This window comes from Parambassis ranga, chromosome 22, assembly GCF_900634625.1.
Source record: "Parambassis ranga chromosome 22, fParRan2.1, whole genome shotgun sequence".
In the NCBI taxonomy this organism is placed as follows: domain Eukaryota; kingdom Metazoa; phylum Chordata; class Actinopteri; family Ambassidae; genus Parambassis; species Parambassis ranga.
In genome coordinates, this window is record NC_041042.1 from 15,320,684 (window position 1) to 15,337,865 (window position 17,182).

The window sequence follows — 17,182 nt, forward strand, 5'->3', positions numbered from 1 at the left end:
TTCTTATAACTCATGAATGTCCAGGAGTTCTGGTTCAGCAGTGTCTTTTCCCTTTTGTACATTAAAAGACTTTCTGGCTTGGTTTGGACAGGGATGTACATGTGAAGCGTGAATAAAGATTTTGTTATTGAATCGAACCTGTGTTTTTCCATTGTGAGGTGCGTTCAGGTGCTTTTCTGGAACGTCATTTATCATGTTTCAACAGAATTGGACCAGAGCTGCGGACATGCTGAAATCTAATTCGTTGCGCAGGTCACATGTCTGATTTCCATTGTCCGCAGAGCTGAGCAGCAGAGCAGGGTGTGTACCGCGCGGAGGGAGGGAGGCTGTGCGGGCTGGGTGTTGTTCCTCGGCAGCATCCCTTTTTTAATATCTCCTGACATCGCAAGGATGCTGAGGGCGGAGGAGGCGATGCGGTCATCCGGATGGATCAAACACGCTTAAATATGAGGCGTGTCTGATTTGTTCCTGCTGCGATAGAAACTGAAGCACCTGTATGGAGGAGAGAGCGCAGACACCACCCGGGATGATGGCTTTATAACGTGGTGAGGACAGTTTTTTTCCATTTATAACCAAAAAGCATGTCTAAAAGCAGACATAGCGAGGCGGTGAGGGTGGTGGTCCGCTGCCGGCCGTTCAGCAGGAGAGAGGAGGTGGCGGGGAGTGAAAATATCCTGGAGATTGATGACAAACTGGGACAGATCACCATCCGGAACCCGAAAGCGCCACCTGATGAGCCAATGAAAGTGTTCACGTTTGATTCGGTGTACGGCTGGAATTCAAAACAAAGCGACATCTATGATGACGCGGTGAGACCTCTGGTGGAGTCTGTGCTCCATGGCTTCAATGGCACTATATTTGCTTATGGACAGACCGGGACAGGTAAAACATTCACCATGCAAGGAGCTTCAAACGACCCGGACAGGAGAGGGGTGATACCAAATTCATTCCAGCACATCTTCACACAGATATCAAGAACTCAGAACCAGAAATACCTGGTGAGGTCTTCATACCTGGAGATCTATCAGGAGGATGTCAGGGACCTTCTGTGCAAAGACAACAACAAGAAGCTGGAACTGAAAGAAAGTCCAGAGTTTGGTGTTTATGTGAGAGACCTGTCTTCAGTGGTGACTAAGAACGCCACCGAGATTGAACATGTGATGAACATCGGCAACCAGTCCAGGTCTGTGGGGTTCACGAACATGAACGAACGCAGCTCCCGCTCTCACGCCATCTTTGTCATAACCGTGGAGTGCAGTGAAGTGGGGCCAGATGGTGAGGACCACATCCGCGTTGGGAAGTTGAACATGGTTGACCTGGCTGGCAGCGAGCGCCAGAGCAAGACAGGTGCCAAAGGGAAGCGCCTGAAGGAGGCTGCCAAGATCAACCTGTCCCTCTCAGCGCTGGGGAATGTCATCTCAGCTCTGGTGGACGGGAAGTGCACCCACGTCCCGTACAGAGACTCCAAACTGACACGCCTGCTCCAGGACTCACTGGGTGGCAACGCAAAAACGGTCATGATTGCAACCGTGGGGCCTTCGCACAAGAACTTTGAGGAATCTCTTGCCACGCTGAGGTACGCCAGCAGGGCCAAGAACATAAAAAACAAACCTCGGATCAATGAGGACCCCAAAGACGCCCTGCTGAGGGAGTTCCAGGAGGAGATCGCACGCCTGAAGGCTCAGCTGGAGGAGCGAGGGATGCTCGCGAAAGAGAGGAGGATGAGGAGATACAGCAAAAGACTGAGTAAATGTCTGGCCGGAATGGAAGAAGAGATCTTCAGAGAGAAGGATGCAGATGTGAGTAAGGAGGGTCACGTGAAGGAGGGAGGTGACTTCACAAAGGTTCTGACCTGCCAGGGGAGCAGCGAGAGGATACAGCACCTGAATGATAAGAGAAAAAGCCTGGAGGACATGCAGTGGGACCAAGATGCTCTGGAGAAGATAATAGAGAAGTATAAGGTAGAGTTCTAATCAGTATGGTGTCTGATGAATGAGGCTCTGCTGGAACAAAGGAAATTTGCATTAATAATTTATTGTATGTCTTTGTTCACAGGCCATGGAGAGCAAACTGTTAGTTGGGGGAAAGACTATAATTGATCACACCAATGAACAACAGAAGATGTTGGAGCAAAAGAGACAAGAGATTGCAGAACAGGTAATTAATATAATATAAAAAATAAATATATAAAAGACGACTTTTGTTTAGATGTTTGCATTGTGCTTTGCAGATCAGACGAGAGAGGGAGATCCAGCAGCAGATGATGCTGCAGGACGAGGAGACCCTGGAAATGAGAGAGACCTTTTCCTCCCTGCAGCAAGAGGTGGAGCTCAAGACAAAGAAGCTGAAGAGGGTAAGATGACACTCTCAGAAGCAAAATCTCATTTGCACTGCAGTCGCCAGGTTTCTTTTCTGGATGGAGCACTCATGCTTTCTTGCCGGGCTATAATAACACACGGATCCATTCTGTACAGTTGTATGCCAAGGTGCAGCTGTTGAAGGGGGATATGAGAGACATCATTGATGAACACGTGAGAACCAGGCAGGAGCTTGAACAGACCCAGAATGAGCTCACCAGAGAGCTCAAATACAAGTGAGTAGAAAAGGAATGAATGCATCTTGATGTCTAATCTTCAGGTGAACTGCTTTCAATGCAATGCTTTTTGGCTCTGACACGTGTCTCCTATTACAGATATCTCCTGATTGAGAACTTTATACCTCCTGAGGAAAAGAACAAGATTATGAACAGGCTGCACTTCGACAGCGAGGAGGATCAGTGGAGACTCCAACCCGTCCTGCCATCTGAGAGGTCAGTCAATTCATTTAATTATGACACACATGGAAGAAACACACAGCTGAAGGTTCAATTAAAAACCTCCGAATTAACCTGCTCTGTAATAAACCTACTGAAATGACACTTTGTGACCAGGAGCACTCAACATCATGCTAAAAACATCCTATTCCTCCTGCTACATCATCATAATATTCCATAGACCGTAATGCCATGCACCTGTAACATGTAGGGTTTTAAGTGACGATGATATATTGTGCTTTTCCACTGCAGTCATTGTCGTTCTTTTGACCTTAACGTTTTACACCTGAATGCACCCGCACATTCCTTTTTAATGGGCGGTCAGGTGATGTAGCCAATCAGTGACAGAGGCAGAATAAACCAGCTGAAGGAAAATACTTTTATACAATCGGTGTGTGATAAAGTGTGACACAACTGTGTTTTTATGCTGCCACTGGGAGTCACCGTGGTAAAAAAAAATATGAGCTAAGTATTTGTGGATGGGCGACGGGGACGGTGGTGCAGTGGTTTGCCCTGTGATGGACTGGTGACCTCGCCAGGGCGTACCCCGCCTCTCACCCGTAGATAGCTGGGATAGGCTCCAGCTCCCTGTGACCCTTCACTGTAGTACAAAGCGGGTCGAGATGATGGATGGATGGAGTATAAGTGGAGTTATTTTTGTAGAGAGAGAGAGATATTTATCAGAATCTAAACTCGTCCTTTCTCATGTCTTTTCACCAGCACACCCACTCAGGTCAAGAGAAGGCCTCTCTCAGCTGTGGGATACAAGAGGCCAATCAGCCAATATGCACAGATGGCTGTTACTACGGCGACCGGGGCCCCATCTAGATACCAGGTCAGTGCTCTGACGCTCGTGAGGCTGACTGGCAGAAACGGCGTTGAATCAGTGAGATAGTGATCGTATTTCTGTTCCTATGCTCACGGCCACCTTCTTTGCCAGAGGATGGTTGAAGATGGTTGTAGCCATGGAAACCATTCACAGATTTTTAACTGTGCCATCATCTTTAGCTAGTGAACCATCACACACAAATCATTTCTCAAATAAAAGCCAGACCTGATGATAATATGTTTGCATGCATGTATGTGTTTTTAAAACCATCGCTTTGCTTTTCTTACAGGCTGAGAATATCATGCTGCTGGAGTTAGACATGTCTCCGCCGACCATGTTCACCTTGAACCTTAACGGTGCTCACCTGGAACGAGCGTTTTCTCCCAGGCTGATGCAGGATCTTCTGGTGAATGTTCCCATTAGAGAGCGGACCGGCTCATCATCATCATCATCATCATCACGGGTCAGGAAGTCACAGTCCTGGTAAGAGAAGAGCACCAAAAACTCAACTGCAGTCTACATGTATTTAACATGACTGTTTACCACTTTAATACAGACATCAGTGCTGAACAGGTCACTCAAAGCAGCTTATAATTATTACCTTTAAACTGTCTTTCGAGGCACATATACATGTTTATTTCTTCTGTTGCTGGAGGAGCAGAAACACTAAATACGTATTTTTTATGGTCTGTAGGTATCAGGCACCTCAAGCAGCATCCGTCTCATCTTCCTCTTCATCCACTACTTTGACACCGGGACATCAGAGCTTCTCGCCCTCTCCGAGACGACGACCATCCTCTGCTTCTTATCTTCCATCAGGAGGTCCGGCTCAGACGAGTCCCTGACTTATGTCCACTCAGTCCACACACCTGCACTGTAGGGCTGCTCTCTGTTCAAAGTTTGCACCATTGTCTGTTAGAGAAGTGGAAAAAAAATGTATATTTTTATTTTAAATTTCAAAGCATGCACTCAACTTCAAAAGTTCTTCGTTTTCAGGGAATATTTTGAACTCCTACTGCTCTTTAAAGTGGTCGTTTTGCTGTTCGATTGAGGATGTTAATTAACATAAATACTCAATTTTTTTGTTGCCAAAAACACATATTATAATGAGAAGCGTACCAGCCTGGTTTTAGCCTGTGTATGCTTGATGAATTGTCGCTTCAATTTCTTGCCAATGTTAAAAGTGTGAGCCAAAAACATGTGAAGAAAGCTTGCAGTGCTCTTTTGATTAGCTGCCTTATTTTTTCATAGTTGTGAAATTGCGCCATTTGCTGACATATATTAAAAAAAATAAAGGGACTGAAATGAGCTCAAACAGCCTGCTGTGCCTTCATTACAGCTGACAGAAACATATGTGGGAACCCTGAGGCTTTGACAGCTATATACAGTAAGGTGACGTTTCATTTAGGGTCACATGACTCTTTACAGTAAGTCCAACATGGCAGACGGAGTGGATCTTACGCGGTAACTAACGCAACATTTCAAGTGAAACAGACAAATTCAACACTACCCTGCAACAGGACATCCACAATGAGGGAGAGACAGAAGAAAAAGAAGGGCAGGACGTGGGCGGAAGCCGCTAAAACGGTATTCTCCGTGTTTTTATCTGCCGCTTGTTGTGGTTGTTTTCCTTGAACGCTCCCACTTGTACAACTGTGTTTATGAGTTCATGACCTGCTGGTGAAGACGAAATGTTGCGTACACGGCGCAAGGCCTGTGTTGACGGGTTTACACATTTTAAGACTGTCAACTAGCCGCGTAGCTCGTCGTCTCATCTGTCACGTCTTGAGCACAAAATGCAGCTAACTGAATGTCAACTACGTGCATCAAAGCATGTCTCTAAGCTAGTTGTGTGTGTTTTGTGTGGACGCTACGGCTGTCATTGTCGTACACGATGTGAAGTCCAGCAAAAAAGTAACCATGAAGTAGGCACGTCAGTGCTGCGCGCTAGCTGCTAGCTAGCTCCTGCTAGCGCAACTCTGTCTCTCCCGTCAACAAGTTTCTTTTCTATCCCTTGCAGTAAAATACAGTAAAGTATACAGTGTCCTTAACAAACTGACTTCCCCATACGTTGCTTTGACTCCACAATCGATGACAAGGTTAAACCATTGCATGACAACCTCCGCGACAGTGCAGTGTGAATGTTTCTAGCATTCAAGCTAGCTGTCTAGCGTAGCATGCTAATAAACACAAACGAACAAAACTCTAAACGACAGTTTACAAGTAAAGAATATTTCATTGTGTGACTGAATAGCTGCTGTTTGTCGTTAGTCTCACGTTACAATTTACAGTAAGCTTACAGCTGTAGCCACCTGTATGTGTAATGAATTGCGATATATTTGTAAACACCTGTAAAGTTGTCAATGTCATGCTAAATATATTAGCTAAAGTAGCCTGCATTAAAGATCTGCACAGACCAGAGCCAGATAAAGATGGGATGTATTTATTTATGTGTATAAATTATCAGTGAGATGCCTCTGTTGACATGTTTGTTGACCTTTGTACATAACAGCTCTCCAGCCTGTACCTGTACTGTAGTCAACCACCTGTTATGGTGGAGTAAAACCATCAACATCTACAGAGAGAGACTGTAAAAATTACTTCATGCACTATAATAATAATCTGTATTTTGTCATTGTAGGTTTTGGAGAAGTACCCTAATACACCTATGAGCCATAAAGAAATCTTGCAGGTCATCCAAAGAGAAAGGCTGAAAGAAATAAGGTAAACATGTTTGTGACGCTGCAGCTTTCACAGCTTCAGATTCTCTTCAGATAGGAAACATTCTCATGAGAGAGTCGGCACCACAGCTGTCTCCCTCTCCTCTCAGCTGCTCACGGCATATACTGTTCTTGTTCACATAGTCGTAATTATTTTACTCAATTAATAATTCTTTCATTTCTTTTTGTTTCACTGTCACTGTTCTCATCCAGAAGGTAAGACAAAGTGAGCCCCCCCATCCATCCATACATCCATCCATCCACCCACCCACCACCACCACCAACCTCTTGTCTTAACACACTCACTGCAATGCCATTTTTATTTAGATTTTACTTTTTGCATGTTATTAACAATAACACGTCTTAGGTGCAGCTGCATAGAAACACGCTGATAGAGACTCACCTGCGTAGTTTATTATTTGACTTCCTACAGAAACCTGTTGCATAAAACTTGCACAGTTATCCTGCAAGTTTCATTGATTATATATATTGATGAAATATTATAATATATAAAGAGTGATCAATATGTGTAACACCCACTTACTGTTTCTCTCACTCACTGTTGCATACTATACCGACACTGTGGCTTTTTTTTAATGATTTTTATGCAACAGACTATTTTATAATAGACCAGATGTATCTGATGTATGTAGAATGTCGGCCACCTGCAGTGATCAAAATGATGCCACTCTTCCCTTGTAAAACACAGCTTCTGACGTGACTCTGACCTGGACACACACGCACACACACATCCTGTCCTGATGCATGACAGCAGTTTGTCCCGAGATATCAGACCAGCCTTTTCCCCCCCTCAGCTGTTTGATGTATCTGTGAACAGATGTGTAATTTGTGTTTTTTTGTCTTGTGATTCAGTGGAACCTCGCCACTGGCTTGTCTTAATGCGATGCTGCACACAAACTCTCGTGGCGAGGAAGGCATCTTCTACAAAGTTCCTGGCAGAATGGGAGTCTACACACTAAAGGTTAGACACACGGGATCTTTCATCACACAGTCTGTGCAGCCAGAAAATGATGAATGTGCAGACTAATAGTCGAAGATTTGCCATCTGCATACAGGTAAATCTACAAACAGGGTTAGCACCATGAAGGCTAATAAAAGAAAAATATGTTGAGATAAATTACAAATTCTGTGAGTAAAGTCCACAGTGAGTTATTTCTCTTATTTATCTCTGCTTGGCTGTCTCTCTGTTCTGCCTGTCGCATTAAAAATAACACCACATTCGCTCTGTTTGTCTTATAGAAGGACATCTCTGATGTGGTGAAGGAGCTGTCAGACGAAGGCTCTGAGGAGAGCAGCGATAATCTCTCTGACTCCCAGAGCACAGAAAGCAGCAGTGGTGCCATCACTCAAGAGGGCAGGAGAGGAAGGTGGATGCGAAGAGGTAATGTGCATCGCATGCAAGCTTATTAATAATAGGAAGGGTTTACAAATGGCTACCTACAAAGCTTGATACATAACTTCATCCTGTTTGATTAATAAAGCCTTTCAACTGCAAACATTTAGATAAACACTTGCATCCACAGAAAACACTCTGATTTGTGTGCTCCTCCAGTTAGTAGGTGTGTTACTTTGGTGTGACGTTTGCTTTGCCAAATATAGCAATATTATGTTTAGATAAATACAGTAGCTTGCTAACACACAACCCTTGAGCAGCAGTGGCTCAGCAGTGGGTAGAGCCAATACCCAGAAGGTTGGCGGTTTGATCCCAGCTCCTCCCTAGTCATTGTTGTGTGTTCTTGGGCAAGGCACTTTACCCACATTGCCTCCAGTGCACTCACTGGTGTATGAATGTGTATGAATGAAGCGGCGGTGGTCAGAGAGGCCGTACCTTGGCAACCATGTCTCTGTCAGTCTCCCCCTGAGGAGCTGTGGCTACAGCTGTAGTTTACCACTGCCACTGTGTGAACGTAGTGTAAATGAATAATGCATCTGTAAAGCATCTTGGAGTGTCCTAAAAAGTGCTATATAAGTTTGATGTATTATTATTATTAAGCATAAGCATGCTTTATCCATCATTAATAATTATTTACACATTCAGTTGTTTCATTCAGATTTTGAATGACAGTTTAGCAAGTTTGTGAATGTAGCTTTATAAAACTTTCAAACATGCAGAGCCCTGTTGATTGCCAGCTTTGTTTACAGTCTGTTTCTATTAGATCAATTTAACCAGTAGGTCACTTTGCTCTGCTTTGAGTCAATACACGTTAACGCCCCTTTTTAGCTGTTGCTGAAAGTCATTGCAGAAACACAGGAAGCCAGCTGAAGTAGCAAAGTAGGTGAAGGCAGGCAAATCCTGCTTTATTACAAAGATAGATAAATTAAACCGCCTCACCACAAAATACTTGTTCTTGGATTCAACCCAAGAGTAGCAAAGAAAATGATAGCAAAAGGTGAGTTTTATCTGAAAATGCTCTTTATTCACGCTGCCTTCTTGTCTTCGTCAGCAGAGCAGCTGCAGGTTGCACATCAGTTTTTGCTCTTTTGTGCCTTTGGAGAATAAGCAGATCATAAAGTGCCAGTTATTTTTCTGTTCCTCAGGTTGTGTGCTCTCATTATTTCTTTCTAAATATTTTAAGTGAATGTTAAAACAGGAAACTGTCTTTTCTCAGTATGACCCGTGACCACTTCCTTATTATGCACAAGCTGGAAACTGTCAGGCAAATAACCCACTTTACAGCTGAGTAGGAGGACTACCATGTTGGTTTATTTTTGAAGTAATCAATGTAAAGAACCACAAAGTCAAATGCAAATCAAGTCGCTACGCTGTGTAGAAAAGATGTTCTATCAGAAGCACCAGACAGAGAGACAGCTTGTTGGCCATTTGAAGTTATGTTGTTTCAGTAAGGTAATGCATTCTACTTCTTTGTGCACCCTATTGGTTTCAGTTTCGCCAAAACAATAGCATGAAGCAATAAAGACTGCACACCCCCCCCTCAGGAAATGTATCTGTTTTGTGTTTTTGTATTTCGTAGTTCCCTCCAAGCTGCAGGCACAGCCGTCGTCTCCGCAGCCTCGCTGTTCATCGCCTTCTATCCCCACCAGTAAGCTCATCTCTCCCTCGCAGAAGCACAGCAAGAAAGCTTTGAAACAGGTACTGGAAACTCATCGTTTGTTTACTTATATGACGTTTAAATTGTCACGTTAATACTTGACAGTTGGTGAAAGCTGCCGTCTCAAGGGTAACATGAGTTCCTGCCACACCCTCATACTCCCATGACAGATGTTTAAAGTAGTTTCCCTCATATTATTTAGAGTGTGGAGTTTTTCTAAAGATAAAATCAAAACAAAAACATTTCAACAACTAAAGTGAATCTGTGAGATTTCCACTTCTGTGTGCCCACTTTTCTTCTGATGTAGCTCATCAGTCTGACATGGTTTTCTGTCAACATCTACACCACCCATGGAGGCGTGCTCTGTTCTTTCATTGCTTGACATCTTGTGCTGATTATTTAAAACAATGAGGCGCCGGGGGAAAATGCCGTTTGCTTTATTTTACAGTGTTAATGTTCTCATAATCCACCCAGTCAACACGTTCCTAGTTGCCTACTGCCTAGTTGCTTTGTGTCGTTTGTGTTCAAACTAATTAGATTGTATTTGATTGCACAGACTGTAATTCACTCCATCTGTGCTGCTGTGGAATTTCCAGCTCTCTAAGAGTAAGAGTTTGTTTTTATTGGGCGTAGGTAACAATGTTGGTGCTGGAGAAACTTGTTGTGTATTTTTTTACATATGAAACCAAAAGAAGATGTTTGTGTCTTCAATCTGTTGACATTATGTTTGTGTGAGATGATCAGACTTCTTAACAGATTTATAACGAGGAGGATGATTTACGCCTGTGTTATGCAACGCTGTGTTTCATTGCTGTGCTGTTATTTAGCTGTTATTTAACCAGGCAAGTGGCCCTGGGGGAGCAGTTGCAGGGAAAGCAGAGGGTTACACACATTCACACTCTGTTTTTCCTCACACAGCTGGCTGTTTGTCTCTTACTGATTTCGCTTGTTTTTAGGCCTTGAAGCAACAGCAGCAGAGAAACCAGCGCAGACAGGGGGGGATGCCAACTGCTTCAAGTCCTAGACTGCTTCTGAAGACCATCAAAGACATGGCAGATAACATTACAACCAAGACTGGTATGTGGCAACTATTATTCTGTCAAGTACAATAAAAAGTGATAGTAGTATTTTTCCACCATTTTCCCTCTAGCTCAGGGAACTGACGTGATTTCAGTCTCTTTGGATATTTCACTTGTGTTCTTTCGCATGGTGTCACACAGTTGTGTGGATAAAGGACTGATATTGATGCAGTTCTTGGGTATTGTTCTGTTATTACTGGGTTTCATTACTACACAACAATAGGCGTTGTATTATCATCGCCATCCAAACATGACTCATGTTTTTGGCAGCTGTAATGTGGAAACTCAAGCAGCCAGATCTCTGTGCTGCAGTCGCTCAAAGCTTTTCTCTCAGTTTGTCTTCTTCCTTTTTCAAACAGAGCTTTGCCACCCTGTCGTACCCAGGAAGGATTCTCAGAGGTCCGGTCGCCTCAGTGCAGGTACGTCAAACTCTGGCTTTAATTTAATCTGGTGGTTAAATAGACAATTAAAAACCCATCCTACATACTGCACATTGCTCTGGTGGCATAACAATTTAGTACAGCAATCACAGTTGAAAGGAATGTACTATCTACTCTTATTTGAGGAAATTTCCATTTATTGATTGAATTTATAGCCTGGATTGAGTCTGTAATTATAGATGTGGTTAACTTTATTATAGCTTCAAGACATTTAGGAATAGGGTAGTATCTAATGTTATTATAAAGAAGTTATAATCACATTTAAACTTCCATTTCCTGTTTCACATTGCAGGGCAGATAAAACGTACCAAGTGTAAAATCGATGTGGAGACGCCGGACTCTATTCTGGTTAACACCAACCTGCGAGCCATTATCAACAAGCACACCTTCTCTGTCTTGCCTCCAGATTGCCAACAGAGGCTGGTCAAACTTCTGCCTGAAGTTGACCGGCAGGTGGGTTAAAAAAAAGGACACATATTTTATATCCCTACATTTTTGAGGATAATTTGTTTATTAAGTTATTTGTCAGTTAATAACACTGTTCAATAGTTTAACTCTACATCTCAGCAGTCGATGTACTGAAGTAGTGATGGGGTGCTTGTCATAATATTAGACATAACATTGTGCCTCCTCTCCCTAGGCTTGTTTGGACGGCCTTCTGAAGGTCACTAGCTCTGCCTTAAACAATGAGTTCTTCACATCAGCTGCACAGTCTTGGAAGGAGAGACTTGCTGAGGGTCAGTGCAGTAGCTTCCATTTGATATAATAACAACATTCATTCCACATTCAAAGAAAAGTTACATCACCAAGGTTCAGCTGAATGTACGGAACAAGTACAGCTTAATTTGTACTTTTTTTAAAATTATATAACTATTTTCCTTTTGCAGGGGAATTCACTCCTGAGTTGCAGCTACGAATGCGCCAGGAAATTGAGAAGGAAAAGAAAGTTGAGCACTGGAAGGAAGCCTTCTTTGAAAACTATTATGGGGAAAAGTAGGTTCTTCTGTTGATCCAGTTTTATCCAGAGATTATAGACAGCGCATTTTTCATATGCCAAAAGATCATTTCAGATTAAAATCCAATCCAAAAAAATGTACAATTAAACCATTTATTCATAGCATTTCTTTGTCTGTCGCCCTCTTTTTCTGTACAGTTCAGGGCTCAGCTATGAAGAATCCAAAGAGCTGACAAAGGCTGATCCGAATCAGGAGTCTGCCAGGCCCCAGTCCCCCTCTCATCAAACAAGGCCTGTCGCTCAAACACCAGCGGAAACCAAGTGCACCAAGGACAGCATCCAGGCTGATGCTGCTGCTAAGGACATGAAGCTAATGCAGACACTGTCGCAGGAGCCTCTAAAAACACCGTCTTCTCTAAAGGAGTCTGTCCCCGCCGCAGGACCTATGAAGACACGGCGCTCGCAGTATGCTGAGGATCGCAAGTTGAATGCAGCACAGTCTGGACCAGCTATCAGAACACCAGAGGTTGAAGGACAGACTGAGTCTGAAAAGAAGCACAAAGAGGACATGAAGGAGGAGAACGCTGAGCCTCCTCAGCCGCACGTGAGGAAAAGCTCTCCATCAAAGGCAAAGTCAGAGGTAAAAGAGGATCAGCCAGAGTCTGTGGTTAAGCCTGCTATGGAGAACGAAGCCTGTGAGCCCAGTGGCCCTTCGGAGCCACAAAAGAGGAAATCTCTCAGTGAGACAGAGGGTGAATTGACCCCAGAGAAAAGACCCCGTATGTCTTCAGTTTCCTCAGTGTCTTCGGTCTCCTCTGTGTCTCCTTCAGCGTCCTCCATATCCAGCCCTTCTACACCAACTCCAGCAACAAATCAGAGGGTTCCACCACTCAAGGTAGGGATACATTTATGATCTCAAAGTCTGCCCTGATCTGTCTACGATCAGCTGTAGTTAGCCTGGATTCACTCCTGCAGTGTAGTCCTTATACAGAGCTAGCTTTATATGTTTGTAAGGTAAGGTCCTGACTAATCCTGTTTGATTGGGTTTTGGTTGCATGGATTTAAACTGTGTGTGTAGGGAGGAAAAGAGGGTAGGCATCCAAAAATCAATTTTTCACATCTCTTTCTTTTTCCTTTGCAGATCCCGGTGTCACGAATTCTTTCAGTTCCTGTGTCGCCGAGCCAAGTCTCACCGAGGACACCCCTGCCTGCCCCGCTCAGCAGCCCGGTCCGCACTGGCGCTCGCACTTTGGCTGACATCAAAGCCAAAGCTCAGCTTGCGCGAGCGCAGCGAGCTGCTGCAGCTGCTGTATCATCTGCATCGAAGGGAGCGGTGCCAGGTCCAGGGCCTGGTGGAGGCAGTGGTGAGCACACGTACCCGTCACCCAGCCCCAGCCCAACATCTCCTCATGCATCGACCATGTTACCAACCACCAGCAGTAACAGAAGCCAGAACAACACACCATCTCCATGCCCTGTGGACTCATTTGGTCATCTTAGCCCAAGCCACGCACAAACGTCTTACTCAAGCAAAACGGATGACAAATACAAAGGGCATTCTGTTGGTTCTGGCAATAAGGGATATCATAGTACCCAAAAGAGTTCAAATACATCAGCACAGCCTGCGCTTCCTCAAAAGGAACAGGAAATCTCATCTGCCACAGGATCATCATCCAGATCTATCTCCTGTATCCCTGCAAACAACCCGTTGGTCACTCAGCTGTTGCAGGGCAAAGAGGTTCCACTAGAGCAGATCCTTCCAAAACCGCTCTCCAAGGTAGAGGTCAAGGTGTCAAACCTGCCCTGTGGCAGTAAGGGGAAGTCATCACACTATGTTGAGCACAGGACTGATAAGCAGCTGTCACAGCATTTCAGTGCAGCAGGGCGAGCTGGAGGTTTGTCAGAATACACCACAAAGCACCACAGGGAACTTCCTGACAAGGAGACTCAGGAGCAGATTCTGCAGGCTTTGATGCAGAGGAAGGTCCAGCAGAGCCAGCCTTATGGAGGGATGGGGTCTCAGCCACCTCAGTATAATGTGCAGCAACTGATGCATGCAGAAGAGCGTCGGGACCAATCAAGGCTTTCTGTGGGCTTTTTGGGTCGAAAGAGGATCCCCAGGCCTGCCATGACAGGACATTACCTGCTCAATGTGTCCACGTATGGAAGAGGACCTGAGAGCAAGAAGCTGCAACTGTCTGTCATCCCAAACACAACTGTGTCCATTTTAAAAAGGGAAAGCACAGATGGAGAAGAGGTGGGTAAGGTAGAAGAACCAACCAAGAAAGTTTTCTCATCTGGGGTGAAGACAGAGCAGCACGGACACTCTAAAGCCAAGTCTGACAAAGCAGTGAGCTTTCAGCATTGCTCCAGCATAAAGACTGAGCCTGGATCAGAGGACAGTGCAGCCGGTGGTGATAACAGCAGCACCAGCGCAACAGCCAAAGATGCAAGCTCTTTTTCTCAGCACCGAAGGCACCTCCAACTCTGCAATAGTAATCAAGGAAACTCCGAGCCATATCTTACCCACGTGGACCCCAGTCACCAGCGGCCAACTGCCTTTCAAATCCAGAAAACGCTCATGAATCAGGAACCTGTGGCAGCGTCATGCTACGGTGGCACTATCAGCATGTCTGTACCTCACACTTTGAACCACAGCACTGCAGGCGCCGGCTCTTCCACATCCTCAGCGGAGGCGGATGGTGGTGGCATCCATGGGAGCGTCATGTCTTTCTCTGTGACTGTCACCACCATACCTGCCGGTCGCTCGTTAGACCCCGGCAACCAGGGCGAGCCCTCGCCCGATCAGTCGTTCATCGAGGGGTCCAACATGGAGGACATGCAGTCTAAATGCTACTGCCGACTGAAGGCAATGATCATGTGCAAAGGGTGTGGAGCCTTTTGCCACGACGACTGTATCGGACCCTCAAAACTGTGCGTCTCGTGTTTAGTGGTACGATGATGATCGGTATCATTTGTAATCAGTACAGAGGGAGGTGAAGCAGATTAGTCATGCTGCAAGACAAAACAGCCAGCATCTGGTCGCTGTTGGAAGGGCAAGGATTTACACTGGATGGTCTTTTTGTTTTTCTACCAGTATCTACAAAACAAAAGGTGTATTGTGCAATGGCGCAGTAGAAATGCCAATCCATTTTCAATCAGATTAGTAGTTTGTCAGAAATCTAACATCTGGCATTGTTTGCACTCGGCTAGATTAGTGTGATATATTTTTTTAAATATGTGTGTGTGTGTGTGCGTGTAGTTTTTAAAAAAAGGAGGGAAAATGAATGTTGCTATTTTTGTAGAACATAACGACTGTTGTGCTTTAGACTGACACTTTTTATTACTGGGCCTAATCAGTTATGGTTTAAAGGTGGAGAAAAAAAAGGGCGCTAATGATAATCATTCGTTGTAGAGTACCTCCTATTTGGCATTTATGCACATGTGGCAGGGAAGTGCAGCTTACAGTAAATATTTTATAATAAACTGTACACACTCAGACTTAAAACCTTAACAAAACCTGTGTAGTTTTAGTATAAAATATTAAAATGTTTTTTTGAATGATACTTTTTAAACAAAAAAAATCAACTTGTGTTAAAATTGCACATCACATCATACAGACCACCTGGATAAAAGGTTGTAACTGTGTTCAGCACTTAAAATAACCATATATATATATATATATATATATATATGAAATCCTTATATATTCCTGTTGAGGTCTTGAGTCACTTCCTACTGTGTGAACCTGCAGTCTCACTTGAAGTGGGGTTTCTCATGTTTGTATGTCTATAAATAGATCAGCTGTGGCAAAAAAAAAAAACAAAAAACAAAAAAAAAACACTCAAGGCAAGAGGAGAAAATGACAATAATTCAGTTTTTTCACTGTACATATTTGCTCATTAATGATATTTGCCTAGATGTAGAAATTAATGTTACTCTTATCTGTGCAGCATACCTTGCTTTTAGCATATCTGGCTCGTTTATTAGAAAATCATTTTTACCGTGGTAACAAAATAGAGAAGAACAGTAAATTATGCTATAATACGCTATTTGCTTTGTCATAGCGTGTTTTTTTGTTTTTTTTTTTCAAATTATTTGGAGGTACAATATGTCACTGATTAACAGCAGCGAGTGTAACTCTTCACCTTCTCATCGCCTTTTTCCAGCAGTTATCCTCTGTATTGATATGGTTTAAATAATGTACAGTTGTGCAAATTCAATGATAATGTTCATACATTACATTACCACACATTATTTCCCTCAAATCTGATGGGTGTCATTCTGCGTTCTGTTATTTCTGAGGAACAGACTGTTGCTATGTGTAACTGACCGTTGCTATGGTAACAGTTCTGATCACCAGGAAGTGGTCCAGTAAGTCACCTTTTCTTACCTTTCTTAAAAAGGCCGATGTGAAGAGTTACCTCTGCAGGTTATTCTAGTGTTTTATGCTGATTACAAACAAGACACATCAAATATTTTTTGGAATTTCCTGGAGGTGCAAAAAAAGGCCTGTTTTATAGCAATTATTTCCAAATGCCAAAGTCACCTTAAAGAAAACAAACAAAATAATCAGAGGTTGTTTTTTAATGTCTTGAGAAGTTAATCAAAGTAATATATTTTAATTAATATATTTTAATATAAAAAAGGTCTATTTGCTAATTGTTTTTGACAAATCAACAGGGTATTTACTATGATAATATATTGGCTGTCCGTTTTCTTTTGTCCTAGAACTTTGTGTCGACTGGACAGACCACACAGAACAGAATAACTTTGTATAACTCAAATTGCCCGGGTGTCTCTGGTTGTTCTGTGCGGACCAGGTTTTTCATTCAATCCGTTTGTCTACAGTTTTTCATGAAGTTGTTGTATCATGTGTGTGTGTCCTTTTAGTAGCCTACTTTTCTGTACTTGCTTTAGAGAAACAAGCACCGTTTTTTTTTTTGTTTTTTTAAATCAGTGGATTAATGCAACTGCTTGTTTTAAATGTGTTTGTTGTTAAACTGGGGGTCACGTCTTGGACTGTAGTGTTAGAATCTGGAAGAGTTTCCACAGATTTAGCATAGACATTTCACTAAAACTGGTTCAGCCAGGATTTGATTGTGTTAACACAACTTTAAATTATACCCCGTTAAATATTTTGGTCTTATTTTTTTTTAATCAGATGTTAGAATGCTGTATTTAATCATGTAGACTGGGGGTTAGCTGGCTGAAAAACATTCAATCACACCCCTAAAGGCAGCTGAAATCTTTGGTAATAAGGACTGAAGCAGGAG

General features: G+C 43.3%; 2 protein-coding genes across 4 annotated transcripts; both read left to right on the plus strand.

Annotated features, from left to right (window-relative positions):
• Nucleotides 1-387: 387 nt before the first annotated feature.
• On the plus strand, nucleotides 388-4,872 carry LOC114427084 (kinesin-like protein KIF3B). The gene is made up of 8 exons (XM_028394847.1): nucleotides 388-1,961; nucleotides 2,056-2,157; nucleotides 2,231-2,353; nucleotides 2,475-2,593; nucleotides 2,693-2,809; nucleotides 3,533-3,647; nucleotides 3,931-4,124; nucleotides 4,336-4,872. Exons 1-8 carry the CDS (start codon nucleotides 582-584, stop codon nucleotides 4,484-4,486), a joined length of 2,301 nt encoding a protein of 766 aa, XP_028250648.1. The 5' UTR covers nucleotides 388-581; the 3' UTR covers nucleotides 4,487-4,872.
• Nucleotides 4,873-5,038: 166 nt separating this feature from the next.
• asxl2 (ASXL transcriptional regulator 2) lies at nucleotides 5,039-17,036 on the plus strand. 3 transcript variants are annotated; one of them, XM_028394844.1, is made up of 13 exons: nucleotides 5,039-5,228; nucleotides 6,283-6,365; nucleotides 6,575-6,577; nucleotides 7,235-7,343; nucleotides 7,622-7,763; nucleotides 9,355-9,473; nucleotides 10,389-10,509; nucleotides 10,871-10,930; nucleotides 11,244-11,404; nucleotides 11,592-11,688; nucleotides 11,839-11,944; nucleotides 12,105-12,801; nucleotides 13,048-17,036. In XM_028394844.1, exons 1-13 carry the CDS (start codon nucleotides 5,172-5,174, stop codon nucleotides 14,866-14,868), a joined length of 3,576 nt encoding a protein of 1,191 aa, XP_028250645.1. In that variant the 5' UTR covers nucleotides 5,039-5,171; the 3' UTR covers nucleotides 14,869-17,036. The 3 variants fall into 3 exon arrangements, with proteins under 3 accessions (XP_028250645.1, XP_028250646.1, XP_028250647.1); XM_028394845.1 differs by lacking the exon at nucleotides 6,575-6,577; XM_028394846.1 differs by lacking the exons at nucleotides 5,039-5,228; nucleotides 6,283-6,365; nucleotides 6,575-6,577; nucleotides 7,235-7,343; nucleotides 7,622-7,763 and adding an exon at nucleotides 8,269-8,772.
• Nucleotides 17,037-17,182: the final 146 nt, after the last annotated feature.

What these genes read in the sequence shown, in the direction of transcription:
- LOC114427084 (XM_028394847.1), top strand. Translation starts at nt 582, where the DNA reads ATGTCTAAAAGCAGACATAGCGAGGCGGTGAGGGTGGTGGTCCGCTGC. An exon ending in AGATAATAGAGAAGTATAAG is followed by an intron (nt 1,962 to 2,055) that starts GTAGAGTTCTAA and finishes CTTTGTTCACAG; the next exon opens with GCCATGGAGAGCAAACTGTT. An exon ending in AGACAAAGAAGCTGAAGAGG is followed by an intron (nt 2,354 to 2,474) that starts GTAAGATGACAC and finishes CATTCTGTACAG; the next exon opens with TTGTATGCCAAGGTGCAGCT.
- asxl2 (XM_028394844.1), top strand. Translation starts at nt 5,172, where the DNA reads ATGAGGGAGAGACAGAAGAAAAAGAAGGGCAGGACGTGGGCGGAAGCC. An exon ending in AGGAAGGTGGATGCGAAGAG is followed by an intron (nt 7,764 to 9,354) that starts GTAATGTGCATC and finishes TGTATTTCGTAG; the next exon opens with TTCCCTCCAAGCTGCAGGCA. An exon ending in GCAAGAAAGCTTTGAAACAG is followed by an intron (nt 9,474 to 10,388) that starts GTACTGGAAACT and finishes GCTTGTTTTTAG; the next exon opens with GCCTTGAAGCAACAGCAGCA.